This window comes from Notechis scutatus, chromosome 3, assembly GCF_049901735.1.
Source record: "Notechis scutatus isolate UNSWTSFEM ecotype Mainland chromosome 3, rNotScu1.2, whole genome shotgun sequence".
Lineage (NCBI taxonomy): Eukaryota > Metazoa > Chordata > Lepidosauria > Squamata > Elapidae > Notechis > Notechis scutatus.
The window spans coordinates 163,358,164-163,378,965 of NC_142011.1; the positions used below are offsets into that span (position 1 = coordinate 163,358,164).

The 20,802-nt window shown below is 35.2% G+C and overlaps 1 protein-coding gene across 7 annotated transcripts in view; it reads right to left on the minus strand.

Annotated features, from left to right (window-relative positions):
• ZNF521 (zinc finger protein 521) overlaps window positions 1-20,802 on the minus strand; it is a 298,810-nt gene that overhangs the window by 23,420 nt on the left and 254,588 nt on the right. For all 7 annotated transcript variants that reach the window (XR_015748880.1, XR_015748879.1, XM_087961647.1 and 4 more), the window contains 2 exons: window positions 15,106-15,237; window positions 11,136-11,251 (listed from right to left, as the gene is read on the minus strand). Coding sequence is in view for 5 of the 7 variants with exons in the window: in XM_087961647.1 (XP_087817773.1) it covers window positions 11,136-11,251; window positions 15,106-15,237 (248 nt within the window). In the remaining 2 variants the exon portion in view is untranslated. The remainder of the gene's footprint in view (window positions 1-11,135; window positions 11,252-15,105; window positions 15,238-20,802) is intronic.

Here is a 20,802-nt window from a genome sequence, read left to right on the forward strand (position 1 = left end):
TGTAAATGCCTTGCTCTAACAAATGCTTGTAAACTAAAGTAATATACCTTTTTTGTCCAAATGTGTGACATCTCTTCTATGAAAACTGCAGCCAAATTGCCCTCACCCTCATTTCAGGAATGGGGTGAATCTTAATAATATTTCTATTTCTGTTGCTCCACTTTTGTTTCATCCATTGTGATTTCATAATGTGCTTGATAATAAAAACATGCTTCTAGGGAGTCTGATGTCATCCATTCATGAAGAAAGCCTCTCTAAATTGAGAGAATTTTGCCCAATACAGTTATAAATACCCCTTTATAAACACTCCTTTTGGAGAACAAAATGCTTGAGAGTGGTATCACTCAGGTTTTTGGTAAGGAAGAGAGATAACCCTCACTTCATTACACTTGCTATCCTTTATCTTTTATTTATTTTATTGTTAGTTTGTTGCTTAGTGCTTGTGAATTGCCCACAGTCATTGTGAGTTGGCATATAAGTTTAATAAATTATTATTACTATTATGATTCATTATACAATCAGCCAGATGTTCAGACTGGATTTGGCATTTTTGTCCACCTTTCAGGTCAAGGCAGATATGGATGTTTGACTACAGGTATCATTGCAGAATTTAAGTTGTTCCAAGTAAAGCTGCCTTTTGCAATTGGCTGATTGTGAATTTGTCAATACTGATCATGTTCAAGTGGCGCTCCAATTATTTTGGGATTGCACCAACCACACTTATTACTGTTATTTATTATTGTTGATAGGGGCATAATGGTTCAACATTAAAGGCACTGAGCTTGTTAGCTGGAAAGCTGAGAGCCTGGGTTTGAGACCCAAGTGCAGCGTAACGGGGTGAGCTCCTGTTGTTTACCCCAGCTCCTGCGAACCTTGTAGTTCAAAATCTTGCAAATGCCAGTAGATAAATAGATAACACTTTGGTAGGAATATAACAGCATTCATGTGCCTTAACAAATAGTCATGCTGACCAGGAGACCATGGAAGTGTCCTCAGACAATGATGGCCTCTTAGAATTGGACATGACTGGACAGGCAAAACATTTACCTTTACCTTATTTTTATTGATAGCAATAGAACAACATTTTATTATTTTTATTTTACTTCCTTTTTCCCTTTAATATATTATCACATATAATTGTAATATTAGATTACAATTATAATATTAATCCATTAGGTGGCTCTTTGTAGATTTTAGTCCTAGAACAGTTGTAGACTTTTGTGTTACCAATTCAACCATTTACATAAGTTTGCATGTTTTGGAAGATTCATGATCCTAAAGTTTTAGATGCTATCTTATGCTTGTCTTGAACTGAAATAAATCTTTAAATTTGAAGTGGCACAGAATAAACAAGCATTTCTCTATTAAGTCTAAGTCTCTTATTTTATAGTCTGGAAATTACTTTATTTCAAATAATGTACCTGCTAGCTAAGTGATTTCCTCTATTTAATTGCACAACAAATAAGAATGTATAGTTTATGATTGGCCTATTTTAGCAGTTTCGAATGTTAGTACTGAGGAGACTTTTATAATGGGATATCTTGATGCCATACCCGATTAAGGCTTTCGGCAGCTGAAAGGATGTAACTTTCCATACATACTGTTTCTATGATTAAATAAAATAAAATCTTCACTTCCACCATTGTGGGTCTCCATTTCAAATCTATTTAAAGAAAATTGTGTCTTTGTAAATTAACAGTATGCTATCCTTAATAATCTCAGGAAGAATAATTCAGAGAAGTCATCTTTCCAATTTCTCTGACAACTATTTTGGAAAAGAATTTTGAAGAGCCATTAGTATAGGGTAAAATCTTCTTTCAGTTTTTTTGAACTTCATCCTCTCTAGCAGGTTAGATTTCAATTTGTATAATTTCAAGTCAAAAGATGGACTAGAGTTCCTTTCCTAATAATATAATTAAGATAATGCAATTAGTGAAAAACACTGAATGTGGCCAGGAATGTCCTCGGTCTCATGGAAAGTTCAAGATTCTTTGGGCTACTGATCAACACATTGTTATAATTGCTTCCAAATGTCAGAAAAATACAAAACAATCTTACATTAAAGTGCTTCCATCATTAGGGTTATCCATGAAGGAGTTAGAAATGGATTAGGAGGGAGAGAGAGGGAAATAATCCAGAGCACTTCTGGCTCTTAAAAATAGCAGTAATTTATTTTCAACTCTGGATCAGATGAAAGAAAATGTAAGGACAAATTCTAGCTGCAAGAGAATGGAGCAGCTAACAAGTTTTGAATGGAGCTTATGCCATTCACCAGTAGAGATATATTGGCAAGAAAAGCAAAGATGATTTTAGAAAATGTATCTGGCCTATGAAAGTTTAATTCTGGCCCAGCTTTAATACTTCATTTGCCATATATATTTAGATTTGTATACTGAAGAATATATATATACAACATTATTTGGTTCAAAATACAGCTCAAAACCATCCAGTTAAGAAAATAATCACTGTTTTGTGGGATTAGGTTTCTGTCCAAAGTATTGTATTGTATTGTATTCTATTCCCAACTATGAATTAATTAGAAAGCAAAGAAGTTGATAATGCTAGATATAAATTATGGTTTGCAGACAGTACATAGTTAACCACTATATCTAACAGAACCTGTTATTACTAAGTTGAGGAATACAGTTTGAGTAGCACTGATTGTATGAATTTTGTGGACTTAAATCTTTCCTTCTGAACATTCCACTGAATGTTTGCCATGATGCAAACAATTTCCACTTTCTGGAACTCTTTTTTTAGTTTTAGAAAACCTATAAACCATTATAAAATGTAAACATTGCTGTAATGACTGTCTCATATTTCCTCTCAATATTATGCAAAAAGTTAATTCATTTCAGCCATAATGGAAAACATTTTCCTCCCTTGAAAAGTAGGCCAAAAATATAATAGCATAAACAAAAGTTTCCCTTTACTGTTCTGTGCAGTGAGTTTTACAAAAGCACACATACATATTCACACAAATCTAAGTGACTGCTATCTGTGCAATTACTTATTGCATATTATCCAGATTACAAAGTGACATGTGATGCTGAATTTTTTCAAAGTATAGTGAAATTAAATGACATAACATCTAAACAATATTTAGAGCCTTTGAAGAAAAGAAAGGTTACTTTATACATGATTACAACTGTCCCTGTAGGGAGAAAAATATTTCAATTGTCTACGTTGACATAGCTAAGCTATTTAATCATTTTACATACTTCTTGGTACTATAAGAATGTAGCTGTGACAAGTCTGATGTAGTGTATTTTACAAAGAGCTATAAATATTCATGGACTAATGAACCACCTACCCACTGGGAGTGATTACATTTGAATAGGCCAATCAAAGATAGGTTGAGTTCACACACTCTAGACCAGGAAATTTCTTTTTCAGGAAAGAATTACTTATGAAAGACTAATATATCTGTAAAATCCTTCAATCCCCAGGGGAGAAAAGTAGCAGTGGAAGGAATCTGAAGCATTCTTTTCTTAAGCATTAAAATTTTAAAATATGATTCAAAAAGAAAAAAAAGTACAAAGAAGAAATATTTTTCCCCAAGTATTTCTTTCATACCAAACTATATGTTAACTATTGGGGGAAATGGAAACGGACTGCCAGGAAAATAGCACATCACTTATAAGTCTGTCCCCAGTAGAGGCAGCACCAAACCATCCTTGGCTAAACTTGAAAAAAATTAAAGAAGTTTGTATGTGGTTGATCCTGGACAGGGGACCACCAAAAATATTGCAGGCCTGTGGAAAGGGAAACATTCATCATGGAAGGAGACAGTAGCAAATACTTTCTTTAACATTGCCAATTAAACAATATAGAACTGTCCAGATAGTCGCCAGGAACTGAGTGAGACTTAGAATAAACTTCATCCCCCCCCTTTTTTTTCTGTGTCTAAATTCAGTTTCTATACCCCAGTAAATTAAGAGATTTTGAACAGATTCATGATCTGCAAATCTCACTATTTTACTATTTTTAATCTCTTGTATCACAAATGGAAGATATCATTTTGATATGAACTCACACAACCATATTTTAAAGCTGAAGAAAGCAATCTGACGTTCCTGTTCCCATAATCCAGGGGTGTCCAATTCAAGGCCCGTGGGCTGGATCCAGTCCGCAATGTGGTTGGATCCAGCTTGCGGGGCTGTCCAGGTCTACCCGTGTCACTTTGGCCTGGTCTACTTGTGTCGCTTTGGCTCGGTCTACCCAATGCAGAGAAGAAAGAGCAGGTCAGTGAAGCTTCAGCCCAGTCTACCTGGTGCGAAGAGGAAAGATCAGACCAATGTAGCTTTGGCCCGGTCTACCCAATTAGGCCAGCGTGGTTTTAGCTCGGTCTACTCAATGCGAAGAGGAAACATGCTATCAGTTAGCGGAGTGGCATCAAGTTGGCCACGCCCATCTAGTTGGCCATGCCTACCCAGTTAACCACACCCCTGGCTCCCCGAGGCCAACCATAGCCGTGATGTGGCCATCAATGAAATTGAGTTTGACACCCCTACCATAATCCTTTACTGTTGCTTGTCCCTTAATGTCAGCTGACATTAGTGTTAGTTTTAATCTAAAACATCTCAAGGACACAAAGTCATTGGCCTCTGAATTAACAGCAGGGATGTTCTACATGTAAACTCCAACTTGATTATTTATTTGTATAGCAACTAGGCCAGAATTTAGTCAACCTTGTGACTTCTGAAAAAATAAGGCTATTTATTATGTGAAACTATTTCACTTCAGCTGATTGAGATTAACTGGAATTCATATAAGCTTTCTTTTAAATAAAAACAAGTCAAAAGATTGGGTTGACCTAATGTGCAGTTGCAGCTGAATTTCAGGGACTAAAAAACAATGACAGTTCTTTTTTCATTCATCCCATGGATCAAGAATTGTCAACTTTAATTCTTAATTTTACTTAAAGAAACACTCTTGGCCTTTTTCCCTTAAGAATAGATTCTTCACATTTAATCTGCTTCAATTGAAAGTTCCCAGTCTTTAGGTTATTTATCAATAATTGCTAAGGCAATACTGCGGTCAGTACTCTTGATTTCAACTCCGTTATAATCTCTTTTGTTAAGAACAGACTACAAGCTTTTGTCAGTCTTAAAATTAAATGCAAACAACTAACAATCTAATGAGTGGCAGCTCAACAGCAATAGTATTGTAAATGGCAGCACACTTGAAATGTCACTCCAATTGTTTAGCTTTTTGACTAACCCAGAACAGATCTTAGATTTTATATTAAAATTGCATAAAAATGCAATACATCAATAAAACAGACATGACAAGTACTTTTGGTTGACTTATTGTACTAAGCTAGAGTTCGCTAGCAATCTCTAGTTGAATAAACCACAATTTCTTCGGATCATACACTGAGATTTAAAAAGAATTTTTAAACATTAGGATCAAACAAAGCAAACTACACTATAAATTAGTGTAGTGTGTGAACCCAACCTCTGTCTTCTATAATATGGATTATGAACAACTTTTCTTCTTGTTGGCCTGTAGAATAGATAGCCAAATAAAATAAATAAAACACTGAAAATTGTGAACTAAGTATTTGATAAAACTAAACAGCTGGGGTTTTTTTTTTGTGTGTGTGTATGTGTGTGTGTGCATGCTCCTGGATACTTTCAAAACAGAGGCCAAATATTTGGAGGCCAAATATTGCTTACCTCTAATTTCTCCTAAATCAACCTGTTGGATTTTACTTGTAAATCTGGCCTTTACATGTCCTTTTGTTGCACTGTATCACTTTACTGAGCAGTTTTAAATTCTCATTCTCTGCATTTTCTAATTTTGGAAAAGTAATTATATCTTTTCTTTACCATAAACAGAGGTGGTATTCAGCAGGTTCTGACCAGTTCTGGAGAACTGGTAGCGGAAATTTTGAGTAGTTCGGAGAATCGGCAAATACCACCTCTAACTGGAAATTTTACAGTATCCTTCCCCTGCCATGCCTGCCAAGCCCCACCCACAGAACCAGAAGTAAAAAAATGTGAATCCCACCACTGACCATAAAGGATAAACAGCTGTATTCCCCATTCTTTCAGAAGTTTTATTTAGTATCAGGAAAGTGTTAAATTTATTTCCAACAGAAGGGAAGACACACAAATTTACACTTTCATTTAAGCCAAAGCAGTTGAAATTGTACAGAATTTTCTTTTATACTGTGCAGTCTTTTTTGTCATGTTTTTTGTTTTGTTCCTTTCTCCCAAAAATGCACAATGCATATCACAAGCCAGGGTTCCAAACATGCAGCTACAATTTTGAATTTTTAAAGTGCCTTTCAGATGCCCTTGCTAGAATAATTAATTATCAATAGTAACCACGTGCTGCATTACCATCACCAAAATTTGATTGCAATTATTTCACAATGGTTATCATCTTATGATAATATCTAAACTATTTTCATAGCTCTTGTATCTAATCCCAGTTTGCAATGCTAACCTATATTGGTTTATTAGGCCTTCACAGGAATTCTATAGTCAGCTCAGTTCAGTGGTTCCCTAAATCACAGATAAAACTGTACCTATCAGTGAGTGAAGCGATATACACAAAACATTTTGAACTCTAGACCATCTGTTGAGAATAAATTTAGAGAGGGGAGAAAAAAAAACCTGAGAAACTATAAACAAACTGCCCCTGCTAAACTTGTGCTAAAACTCCTTTCATTTAAAAGCCACTATTGCACTGAATTCTTTTCCAAGGACAATGGCTGTTTGGAGGCACACATTAATGAACAAAAAACATTATCAGCCATTTTTATAGCACAATCTAGTGCCAGTTTCCAATACACATTTTCCACTGCAAGAAAAGTGGGTGGAATTAAGATTATATGTATTTTAACATTCACATTTATAGTACAAGCGCATGCCACAAGGACCTATAGAATCAACTGCAGGTGAAATGGGAAGCCACATTGCTAATTTTGTTGAAGCTGGGTTTTCTTGGCTAGATTAGTTCAAAAGCTATAGAAAATAATTCTTTGAATAGATATCATTTCATCAATAGTAATCAGTTTTGGTGTATTATATTATTTTTTATCACAGCAAATGTGATACAATAACAATTTTAGATGCTTAGATTCATCAATCTATTGGTATGCCATTATGATGTGTAAACTATGAATGTATAAATTTCAACATGTTACCTCATTTGGTACATTCATCTTATTTTTTAAAAATGCTGCAATATCTATTTCTAGCTTGTTGAAGCTAAAAAACAGTTCAATAATTTTAGATATGCAATTTTCTTAATTTTCAGTAGGTGAAATAGAAATCTTTTTTCTTAGCAAATCCATAGTTGTTGCTGTGTAGTAACAACTTACTTTTTTTAAAAAAAATAATCCTATCTTCACATAATAATATTTAGAATTTCTACCTTTCCATTTCTCTCTAGTATTCCACTGAAAGTAGAATGTGGGTTTACAACAAAATAGCACTGACTCAACATTATTACTTTTAATGAAGGACAAAGCTTTTTTCTAGGTTCAAGAAAAGAACTGCCAAATAAGATGAAATCCTGATAAGAAGAATTCTATGGGAATTTATATGAGACTAATAGAACCACTGGGTAACATAATAATTAAGACAGTATTTTTAAGCCTTTCCCAACTTTTTATAATAAAATATTTAGCTAGCAAAACCATTACTACAGTTTAGTTCTACACCTCTAGAAATTTTTTGATCCAACTAACTTATACATGAAATACTTTTAGTTGGATATGAGAATGACCACACTTGTATTTACCATCAAATGAATATAATTGATATAGTAAGAAGCTGGAACAAAGTGATCGTATGTATAACAGAACAGAACAAATCTGTAGATGATGAAAGTAGTCACAGTTAGTCATTGTGTCAAGCCAAAATTGAGGATAGGGCTTATACCAATAAAATCACAACTCTTGGATTATAGTACTGGTGCATATTGTACCTCCTTCCTACTACTGAGAACAAAGGCTAACTGTGGAAAAAAAATCAGTTTATCCTATTAAATTCTATATAATTTGTCCCTGTGATGACCCTTCAATACTTCTGTAGCAGTTCAGGCCCCAAATTTGGTTCTTTTTCTCTTTTCCTTCTTCATATGCCATATTGTGCAGGGTTAGTCAGGAACATTAGCTGGTGCCACCATGTCCTCCTGGAGCAGAGGTGGCAATCCACCCATTTTAAAACAAGCATTTTAAATATTTCTCATGCAAGTCTCTCCTGTGCTTTCCAAATTCCTGCCGCACTCTTATGGTTACATCTGATCAGTTACATCTAAATGTTACAATTTACATCTAAATTACACAGAAGAACTATACAAGAAGGAGCTTAACATCACTGATAACCATTATGGGGTGGTCACTGACCTTGAGCCAGATATCATGGAATGTGAAGTCAAATAGGCCTTAGGAAGTCTGAACAACAATAAAGGTAGTGGAGAAGACAGCGTTCCAGCTGAGCAATTCAAAATCTTAAAAGACGATGGAGTAAAAATGCTATACTCAAGTTGCCAGCAAATTTGAAACACTCAACAGTGATTGGAAAAGGTCAGTTTACATTCCAGTTCCAAAGAAGGGCAATTCCAAAGAATGTTCAAACTACTGCACCATTGCGCTCATTTTACATGCTAGCAAAGTTATGCTCAAAATTCTACAAGCTAGGCTCCAGCAGTATGTGGACTGAGAACTACAGGCAGGATTTCAAAGAGGTAGAGGAACTAGAGATCAAATTGCCAACATACACTGGATCATGGAGAAAGCTAGGGAGTTCCAGAAAAACATTTACTTCTGCTTCATTGACTATGCTAAAGCCTTTGATTATTTTCTTTTGAGAAACCTATATGTGGGTTAAAACGCAACAGCGAGAATTGGACACAGAACCACTGATTAGTTCAAAATTAAGAAAGGAGCACAGCAAGGCTATATACTGCTGACCTGCCTATGTTTAACTTATATGCAGAGCACATCATGAGAAAGGTGGGACTAGATGGATCAAAAGTTGGAATTAAGATTGCTGGGAGAAATATCAACAACCTCAGATATGCAGATGATACCACTCTAATGGAAGAGAGTGAAGAGGAACTAAAGAGCCTGTTGATGCAGGTGAAGGAGGAGACTGCAAAAGTTGGCTTGAAACTCAACATTAAGAAAACTAAGATCATGGCATCCAGCCCTCTCAATTCCTAGCAAATAGATGGAGAAGAAATGGAGACAATGGCAGATTATATTTCCTTGGGCTCCAAAATCACCACAGATGGGGACTGCAGCCAAGAAATTAAAAGATGCTTGCTCCTGGGCAGGAACACTATGGCAAATCTAGACAGCATACTAAAAAGCAGAGACATTACCCCGACAACAAAAGTGCATATAGTCAAGATTATGGTTTTCCCAGTTGCAATGTATGGTTGTGAAAGTTGGACCATAAGGAAGGCTGAGCGCCAAAGAATTGAGGCCTTTGAACTATGGTTCTGGAGGAGGCTCCTGCGAATCCCTTGGACTGTAAGGCAATCAAACCATTCACTCCTAGAGGAGATCAACCCTGACTACTCTTTAGAAGTCCAGATCCTGAAGATGAAACTCAAATACTTTGGCCACCTAATGAGAAGGAAGGACTCACTGGAGAAGAGTCTAATGCTGGGAACAATTGAGACAAAAAGAAGGGGACGACAGAGAATGTGGTGGCCTGGATGGAGTCACTGAAGCAGTTGGCACTGAAGCAGTTGGCGTGAGCTTAAATGGACTCTGAGGGATGGCAGAGGACAGGAAGACCTGGAGGACATTGTCCATAGGATTGTGATGGGTTGACTAACAACAACAACAAACGTTACACAATAGCAACTGCTTGTAGGATGTGGAATTATTTGTGGGGGTGAGCGATTACAGATTCTATCTGCTACTACAAAGAATATATCAGCTTTCAAAGTACTGGGTTCAGGACTCTTAAAAATTCATACAATGAAATTCAGAATGGTGCTTGTTTCAAGTGATTTCTTGGATGGAATCAAGATATTAGCAACTGCTATCAAGATATTAGCAACAGGGACCACTTCGTTCTACCAAAAAATGTTGGTGGGAGAAATGAACAGTATTTTAAATGACAACATAATCACACAGTTATTTTGTTGTCCAATTTTTTTTTAAAAAAAAATATGGTAGGTATCTGGTGAAACAGTTAAATCTTGTGAGACCCTAATGTCCTGATTCTTGTGTAACCTCATGAGATTGTGGCATTCTTGTCGGCAATTCTCCAGATGTTGCTATTTTGGGATTCACAAACACTATCCATGTCTCCTGCAGATAGTTTGGCACCTATAGATGTAGCACTGATAATTCTTTTTCTATGAAACAGTAAGGCTTTTTTGTTTTTGATTTACAACTGTTATTTTAAATTTGATACATACACAGCAGTTACTTCTTTATGAGGCTAAAAATCTATAGCTTTCTAACCATCCTTATTGGAGAAGGGAAATGGAATGTCCAGATTTTCCAAATCCACACTATAGGATGGTTGTAGAAAATGTTCCATGCACAAACCATTCTAGGCATAGAACAGCTGGCTTTGGGAAGTCTGTGCCCAAACCAAAACATACATATTTCAGATCATATTGTCTGTCTGTGTTATGAAAAATCCAAGATACGGACTTTTGTCAGTGATAGCACGTGCAAACTTCCGTCCTGGCAGTAGTTTTGTGGGAGGAAAGGGAAGCTGAAAACAAGATGCCAGACCACGCAGGGGACATGCAAAAGCACTCCAGGATCATTATGAGTATTGTTCAAACTGAAAGCCTATAAGAACCAAAAATGTTTCAGGTTTTGAACAGCAGCTGATCAGACAGAGTTTGGTAGAACTTCCAAAATCCAATGATTTATTTGGGGTTAAAAACACAAAAAACATTTTCCAATTTATATACCTCCTTTACATGCTTTAAAGTTCTCAGAAACAACTGAAGAGGTACAGTTCGTGATCTGACTACATATATTTTTTTCTTCTGATCCATCTTTCCTCACCCCTATTCTCAGGAAGCATCGTAGAACTTCACGGAAACCAATAGATTGGAGCAATTTGGCTAATAATTAGTATCTAATGAATAATATATTTTATGCCCCACTCTATACAAACAGAGGAAAAGCAAAATACCTGCAATTCTGTTTGAAAGAAGAACTTCTGTGGGCATTGTGTGCAGTCGTAGATCTTGTCTTCTTGCCCATGGGCTGAAAAAATATGTTGCTGCAATTTGTTGGCTTGAACAAATACTGGAAACATTAAAAAGAAGAATGTGAATTTTTTGTTATACATTGAGAGATTTTTTCAGTGAACATTTCCTCATTACTCACAGCAATTGCAAAGGGTACAATTATCAAAGAACCCTGTAATTTCTGATTATACTGTTGCTATAATAGGCACCAGCCATGATTATTCAGCTCGACATTCAAGTCTTAATTTTCTTTTCTATTCTTTGTAAAGAGCCATGCTTATATGTCTGGTAAAAACATAATCAAATAACACTTAAATCACAAACATTTAGAATTGTACCTTTCCCATTTTACCACGACAATTTAAAATTAAATCATACTCCACTAAAATTCAACATTAAAAATCTTGCTACTGAAAAATTTGGAAGTAATAGATTCTAAAGCCTGTTTTGTGCATTTGCAGTTGATTCTATCCTGTATTGAAATGTGTTAATGTATTGAACCAATTCTGTAGAGAAATGTATTAATGTTAAAAATTATATCCCACAGCTATATTGGGGCAATATCTGTAAATGTGAATCAGAACTACAGGTAAATTCTCTTTGGATACTTTAAGATCAACACTGAGTACACACTGAATGCAAAGGTTTCAATAATATAAACATGTTCAATTTTAATGACTACAAACAAGGCCCTAAGACTGTGTAACAGTTTACCTAGGAGACATAGTATTAATAATTAAATTGTATATGCCAGAGGCAGTGTTTGGGTTGGCAGAACTGACTTCTGATGGATGCCTGGTGCACTGTGACCTAAAAAAAGTTTGCATATACAATATTAATTTGTATAGGCAGAGTAAGGATTTATTAAAGATGCTGGCATTTAACTTTGACTCCATTCCTAATCATTAAAATAATTCTAATTGAATGCCAACAAAAAAAGAAAGAAAGAATTAGAACAGGGTTCTTATGAGTCATACATTTTAATCACATTTTTCATGTTAAAAAGTATTGGATTCCATTTTCCATATAAAATTTATATTGGTGATTCTCAGTTCTTGTTAATATTCTGCACATTGTATAAATTTAATAGCATATTACTCCTAAAACATCATTGTCTATCATTAATGTGCTGTATCTATTTACCCCACCAGCAAAAAGAAAAAGAAAAAAAGAAAGAAATTGTTATTTTCAACATACATATTGGAATAAGAGTTTCAATACTTTGAACACATTTTATAAAGCCTGTAGCTGAAATGTTGTTCTTGATGTTATTTGGGAAATCTATTTGTGGAAAGAAACAGAAATAGGGTTGTTTTTCTAACGTTTTATTACACAGCCAAAACTTACACTTTAGAATCACAAATGGTATTAAAAGTTGCCTACAACACACTTTAGATAAAAATATAGCATATAAAATCAACATTAATGACTTTTGTCTACATGTAGAAAATGTGGAAAACAAAACAAAAACTCTACTGTGGGAATTACCAAACCAGCATGGTTGACAGGCACAATGTTTAAAACAAAACTAGCTTCAAACCTTATTAGAGCAACCTGTGTGCTCACAAGTAACTAAATGTTATAATACAGAGGAAAAATGTTTAACTAGTAAGTAGGAGGCAATAATTAGAAATAGCAGCAAGGCTTGCCTCTGTTTTATTGGGAAAAGTGCTGCCAAAGAACAAGAAATAACATTTTTGGGGTTTTCTTCTCAATGTAGAAATAACACTCCTGTGAATGGCATCCTATTGATGATATACAGCTGTGCAGGCTGCTGACTTTACTCTTTTAGAAAACAGATCCTGCATCGGGACACTGTATTTAAATTGTAAAGTTCAATGGCATTACTGCTATTAGAAATAAAATGTTTTTATGCTGCCCTTACATTATTAGATTTCCAATTATAGTTTTAGGTTATGTTTCATCCAAAAAATCTTTGTGTTTCACACTGTGCAAGAGACCTGCTCTTAAAGGAAGTGGATCTGTAAAAAGCTGACAGATGGGGGTTTTTTCCCACTAGAATGATATGTGATTTGAATGAGTCCCTATTCTGGTAACACTGACTATTGTAGGGAGGAGCTGTGGCATGGGATTAGTTTGGTTGCAGAAGGAAAAGTTAGTGGACGATTTGCTGTTGGGTAGACTGAAAATAATCTGAAAGTAAGGCAGTTTGGAGGATGCAGTAATCTAGATCGAAAGGGTAATATGTACTCAGTTATGATTTATCGAATAAAGCCACAAATGCATGCTTATCACTGGGTAACAGCAGCATGCATTATATAGTGATTAAGCAAGAAAGATTTATTTTCATATATTTCAATAGAGTGACTCAGCTGCAAGTCATTATGCTGACTACTCATAATGAATCAACATGCAAGCTGTACAGGCCCAGATAGCCATGTGTTGTTTGTGTTGCATTTAGATGTATTTGATCAACATTCTTTAGTCTGGTGTAGGAATCCACATACAGTGCGTCAAGAGTACCCTATTTGGTTTAAGCCTGGAAGTCTATGATACTGGTACAATGATCATTTAACTGACAATCAATAGGATTGTATTTTAGAGCATGATGTCAAACCTTTTGGCTTGTCTGGGCTGCATTGAGTGAAGGGAATTGTCTTGGGCCGCATATAAAAATATAACATAGTTAATGTTTACTATCTTGGAGGCAAGAATTACTAGCTGTCCAGAGCTGCATGTGGCCTGTGGGTCACAGGTTGGACACACCTGTCTTAGAGTATTTCACTGAACTGATACCACTAGTGATAGTAAATGACAGGATAAGAGCCCACTTGTACATAGCAGGTGTATTCTCCTTCATTCCTAACTTCTGCAAAAATAGTCACACATTTATTTCAATAACAACCATTACCAGTTGTAGTGAGGAAACATCAGTGCCATGCATACCCCAACTATAGTCATACTCAAAACATGTGTAGACTATTTTTATGTACAGTATGTATATATTTATTTATATCCTGCCTTTATTACTTTGAAAATTAACTTATCTAATTTTCCTTTCTCCTCCTATGTTCCTCACAATAACAAACTTGTGAGATGAGTTGACTGAGAGTGTTACTGGGGCAAGGTTGCCCAGCTTTCATGACTCAGGTGGACTAGAACTCATGCTTTCCTAGTTTCTTGCCAAGTTACACTAGACCAGTGGTCCCCAATCTTTCTGGCTCCATGGACCAGCAGAAGCAATGGTGTGGGTGTGGGAAAGGGGATGGTTTCGTGCATGCAATCTAGTTCCCGTGCATTTGGGGGTTGGGGAGCTCTACAAACTTGTTTGTTTTTTTCACCTGAAAATATCAAATTATTTTCACATATACTGTATCATATACTGCTTTAAAAACGCTTACTTTAAAAACAGACATTAAAGTACGTACTGACTCCAAGAAAAAACCAGTAATAAGGTACAAAGTTACTAAGATTTGGGCAAGAAAAGGTAAAGTAAGACTTTTTTCAATTAACAGCCTCCTGCTGATCTCACTGTTAATATGAAAAACTAACCAATTACTTTCTCCATATTTTCAATAAGTAATAAATTGTCTTGGCAGTTTATCAGTTTTTCAAGGGTGGTTGTGATCCAGAAACGTAACAGTCTCTGTAACTTTACCAAGCCAGCCAAATATGTGACATGCAGGAATGCAGTTATGGAGGCAAATTAGCAGAAATATTCCTCCACTCTCACCCAATGTTTTGAATAAGCAGAAGAATCTGTTACATAGCAAGAGGATCCCATCTCCAAATCCCATCCTACCAATCAGATAAAAACATATTTTGTGAGAGAAATGTTGAAAAGATAGAATCCCAATGTCAATAGTGCGACATAAATGTTATCACTGAAGAATATACACAAGTCAATTAAAGTCAAGTTGCACAATGAATGAGTCCTATCAGAGTACTCACCTGTAAAACAGACTGGACACTTGAAGGTTCCCCCCATTCCTTCAAAACTGTGCTCTATTAGATGGCACTGCAGTTTGGCAGGAGAATCAAATGTCTGGTTGCACAACTTGCATTCATGATTTAGTCCTTCATCTGATGGGGTGAAATTGGAGAAAATGTATTTTTATTGGTTACACTTGCCCTCTAAAGTTTTGTCAAAAATACAGGATACTTAGCAAGAGAATAAAGCAATGACAAATGATAAATATCACATACTAAACAACTTTTCAGGAAGTACCCTACAGAAACCCCTTCTTTCCCCAAATCTGCTGTTATTAAAACATTTGCTTGCTACCAACAATTAGAAGGGGACATACAGTAAATGCAACTAGATTTAATAACATAAATGTAGTTGAACACAACTGATAAAACAAAAGTGTGCACATGCAGCCCATTTTAATTAATTAATTAGCTAAGTAGACCTAAATAATTAGTTAATTTTCTAGGTGCCCTTGATTTGGTTGTTTTTCTCCACCAGAGTCTACAGTAGAATAAGGGTAGATATTAAGGTTTTGTTTTGGCAGCAATCATCCTATTATAAACAGGTTAGGTGAATAAAAATTGCCACATTTTGGATGCTACAACATGAAGAAAACTCATATATGTTTACTATCTGTATACAACTATAACATTCATGTTTACTTGTTTGTTTGTACTTTCAAGTTGTCCTGAACAAAGCATTATTCTTCAACAGTTTCAAGGTATCTAACATCTGCTTACTTAAAGAATGCATTAAAAAATCTGGGACCCATTACTCCTGTGGAATTAAAATTAAAATTGTTCAGACCAATTTATTTGCAATGTTGTGGGTGTGTTGCTGTCCCCATGGTAATGGGATTGTGATTTTTGATGCTCTCTGTCAGCTTCCCACAAGCAAAGTCAACAGGGAAGCAGGGAGGAAATCAGAAGTCATTCCTTTCTCACTGCTTTTGTGCCCACCCTTGGCTGTTCTATATATCAGTTTAGGTAAATAAACACTGACTTATTATTGAAGTTCATTTGCCACTACAATTGTTTTTATTTATGTATGATACATACTCTTCTTAAAGGATCACAGGACCATCTAGCATTGGGTTAAAAATATATATATGGTCAGCCTAAAATTTAATGTTCATTCTGGTCACATCAGATTGTACTACCTATGCCTCAAAGGAAGACCCAATGAGAAAGCAGCCAGTTGTCTAGTTTTTGCTAAACTACAAAACTACTGTGCAGAAAGTTCATCTAAAGCAACAAGCAAGTGTCCAGATATCTTTCCTTTCCTACCTTATTTTTCTATTGTATTGTATTGACAGATGTTACACTTTCAACCATGTAACTTCTTGTCAGCTGCATAGACCATGATTATAGCGCATGTGAAATAATTCGGGGTTTCTATTTTTATTTAGATACTACCACAAACATATCATGCTAATGTTTACTTTCAATAAATAGTAAGGTTTCTGTATTTTAAAAATTGCATGGTACAATAGATTTTTATCCTGAACATGAAAGTCTGCATTATCTTTGAACTGGTTTTCTCCTCCCCTTATTAGTAACCATCTTACTGAGAGTCTCAGACGTCTTTTCATTCCTCCCCCAGCTAGAGGCATTCCAAGTACTACCAAATTGATCCTAAAGCCTCCCCCGCTCTCAGCTGCAGGCCCTTGGTGCCCTTTCCCCCTCCCTGTTCATCCTGGGTCTAGCATTAGTCTTTCTTCTCAGCAATGTTGCAAGCTCCTTTTCTTCCACCATGGGAACAGTGATCGCTAGCTAAAATGCAGCTCTCAGCTCTTTTGTACAGGGTTCAAATTCCCTCAGCCTATCTTAGAAAAGGTCCTCCTCTGTGTCACTATTGTGTTATATCTATAGTTTGGTTTTACAGGTAACATACATTAGCCAGTTAATAATAGAAACACATGAACACTCACAAAATGACTACCCCCTAGTACATCACTCTAGTGTATTTCAAGATAACTACCAACTGAGTACTAAATGGTCCCATCATATAAGTAAAGTAACCCAGCCTTCCATGACAGACTCCCAAGAAACGATGAAAAGATAGGAGGTAACAATAAAATTAAGTATGGCCTTCAGTTTATGATTTTATTATATGTTGCCCAGTGTTATTTCATGTGAGATGGGTAATTGTATAAATTTGACAAACAAATAAACTATCTAATCCCATTACTGAGCTGTTCTCCCAAACTACGACAAGCTCACACCAAGACAAGTTATTAGATCTCTGATGTTTTGGCTCACAATGACTGGAATTTATCCTTAATACAAAGAGGCATAATTAGTGTAAATTTACTGCTGTCTGGTGTACCCATTCCCTTATTCCTAACAACAATATCAGAGATGGTTTAGCTAAAAGAACTACACAGCTACATATGTGCAAAAACCCTGCTGATGTTTAATATTTTTAGCCAGTGAGAGCCATTATATTAGCAGTCAAAGAACAGATTTGTGTCTTTGATCAGAAATTGTAACTTTCTGCAGAAAGGAAGACTACTGCTAAGTCAGAAATAGGAAATTGTGAATATTTTGATGTACCCATGTGACCAAAGAAACTAACTTGTTTTTTCTCCAGTCAGTAATCTAGATCAGTTGGGGAGCAAAATCTTTCCCACTGACCAGGAAACAAATCCCACAAAATTAATACAGTTTTACTTTGGAATAAATATTTGCAGCAGAGGGTTTTGGTGGTTTTTTTTGGAAAGTTTAGTTGCATCAGCAGATTCATGAAATCCAAAACAGAAATGGTATGTGAAAGGCTGAACTTCCTTTTGGTTGCCTGAATTTGAATGATATTTCAAAATATACTTCCTAGCTGAGAAAAAGAAATGTGCTATACTTGCTGAGTACAGTGCATTCCTTGGTAACTCATATCCCCATAAATCCATTGATTTTATTCTTATAATTTTGAATGTTAATTCTTGATCAAGCCAAATGTCTGATTTAGGTCTCCAAAAACAGTTATCACTAGCTATTTTGGAAGATGGCAGAATTATCCAATTGTCATGTTATTTACAAACATTTATATTTGAATATACCAAACTATTCCCTCATGGCATAAGCAACATTATGCAAAAACAAAAAAAAAGAAATAACAACAAAACAGAAAGGGAGTAAGAAATAGCGGCTGAAAAAAAAATCAAAGGCATGAGATATGAAAAAGGGAAAAGAAAAGTGCATAGATAAATCTAGTTTATACCAACACCATTCAGTGTTCTCTGTACCTTACTATTTTTTACAACAAAGTTGGCAGAAGCAAACATTTGTACACAACAATATAAATGTTTATTTCTTTCAACAAATATTCACTGCTTACAAAACGACACAATGCTACTCACTGCATTTTTTCAATATAGCTTAAAATTTCTCACTACATTTTTCCATCTTCAATAAGTTCTGTGTCATTGCATATTTTTAGGGAGGAAAATCTCTCTTAAATTGGTCTCTGAATTAGGAGGGAGGGAAGAATCCCACTTAGACTGCTATGTGAATTATATCAGGCATTACAGCATTTTATTTATTTGATTTGTTAAATGTATTTTCTGCTTATGTCACTGCGGGGCTACTCTAGATGGCTTATAATTCACAGACCCTTCCCAAATATTTGGGTTGATACATTTTAATTAAGGAGAGAAAAAAAGTAATCTCAATTTTAGATCTATCTCAAAGTGAACACAAGCAATGGAACTTCCAAAAAAATTGCCAAATTTTTGCAAAACACTTGCATCGACTGACAAAATTATTACCCATGAAAATATGTATTCCTCAGAAAAAGTACTACCAAACTGCCTGTTTATGCCTATGGAAAAATCAGGAATTTTTATTGGTACTGCTTTCTCAAATTTGCTAGTGTGAATTGCACATTCAAATTTTATATTTCAGATATTTTTTGAAGTCCAATGTACACATCATTTTTTAATGGAGGTTCCAAGGTAATTTTCCAGTTAATATATGGTTGTATGCCTAAAATAGTCATCATCAGTATAAAAGTAACACCTAATATTGTCTGAATAGGAGAATTCATGAGAAAATAAACAAGATATGTTGACCAGGAAAAGAAGAATGTTGTTCAGGTTTACTTCCCTCCCCTGTCCTGTTTTTCAGTTTGGGGACAATCTATGAATACAATATCTTCATATTCATGGTAATGCTGAAAAAAACCCAGCATATAGCCATGATTAAAAACATATGTTTGAATTCTGGTTTCCATTAACATTGTGGGAGATAAAATTGAATGTCAAAGCTTGCAGGATCCTGTTGATTTCTATGGTTATGAAAAGGAGCCCCAAAACATTATATCTGCACTACATCTCAATGGATAATTTAGAAGAAGTTTGTTCTCCTCCTTCTCCTCCTTAATACTATCAAACAGGACTTCAACTCCCAGAATTCCTCCTCCAGTCATGTTAGCTCAGGAATTTTGGGAGTTGAAGTCCACAAGTCTTAAACTTGCCAAGTTTGAAGACCCTTGAAATAGACTCTTCCACTCTAATGCCTTCAAGATGAGAAGACTACAATCAGTCTGGAAGGTGCTTGTTAGTTGAAAACTGTTATAGAGATATAATGGGAGGTGCTGTAACCTATAGGAAATTATGTGAACTGTTAAAAATGTATCACTTGTGTTAGGGCTATTAGTTAACATTGTTTATGCTTTTAAGGTCTTTTTTTTCCCCCTTGACTTTTTGTATTCCATTGCATGTATTGATAAATCCCTTTCAAGAGCATTCCTATGGAATTGATGATCATATATCACGTAAATGCTTTCTGGATTGGTAATGGTGCCATGATAGTAATAGCCCTGAAATGTAGATGGTCCAGAGAAAGTCAACAGTATCATTGTCTCAAAATGTCCTAATTTTCAATCATGTTAATTTTTAATTTTGAAGCACCAATTTTACATTGATCCATTTGGGTCCTTCTTGTAGTTTTAAAACTGGAAAACATACATTGATAACTGCACAGAAAACCTTAATATCTGAACATTTAATATAGAAACATTGAACATCCTATCAGAAATAAACAGACAGACACCAGAAGGCTACTTTGATTATTTACAGTTGTGAGAAATTTGAAGTGTCAGAAACATCATTTCAAGAGGTTATTCTCCTCTCGTACATCCACTTCAAACTACTTTTTTCCAACAAATTTACAAGGAAAAAAAATCCAAAAGCACTGAAGAGCTTTAAAAAAAAATCAATCAGAATAATCTAATCTTTAGAAAGGTGGTAGATGATAGTAATTGGAAAATACTGTCTGACTCATTTATGAAAGTAAGATTTAGAGTCAATTGATTTAATAACCATTAAAATCTATGAAGGATTTAACAGATTGGCAGAGCCCTGTTTTTATTAGGAGTTATAGGTATGATTTTATGAAATTTATAGACAATTACCTCTCGGGATTAAGTTACAAATTAGATATCTACCAACTACTATAGACCTAATTTATACAACAGTTTTCCCCACCATAAACACAATTGTTTTTGAAGTTGCCTCAAGGAAGATGTCCAAGAACATTTTTAAGTAGGATTTGTATCAAGCTGTCAAAATGACAGATCATCAGCATCAGCATCTCATCATCTATGATCATAATAATACGCATTGTTGGAGCACATGCTGACTTAGAACTCTATGCATGAAAATTGCTATTTTCCAAATAAAA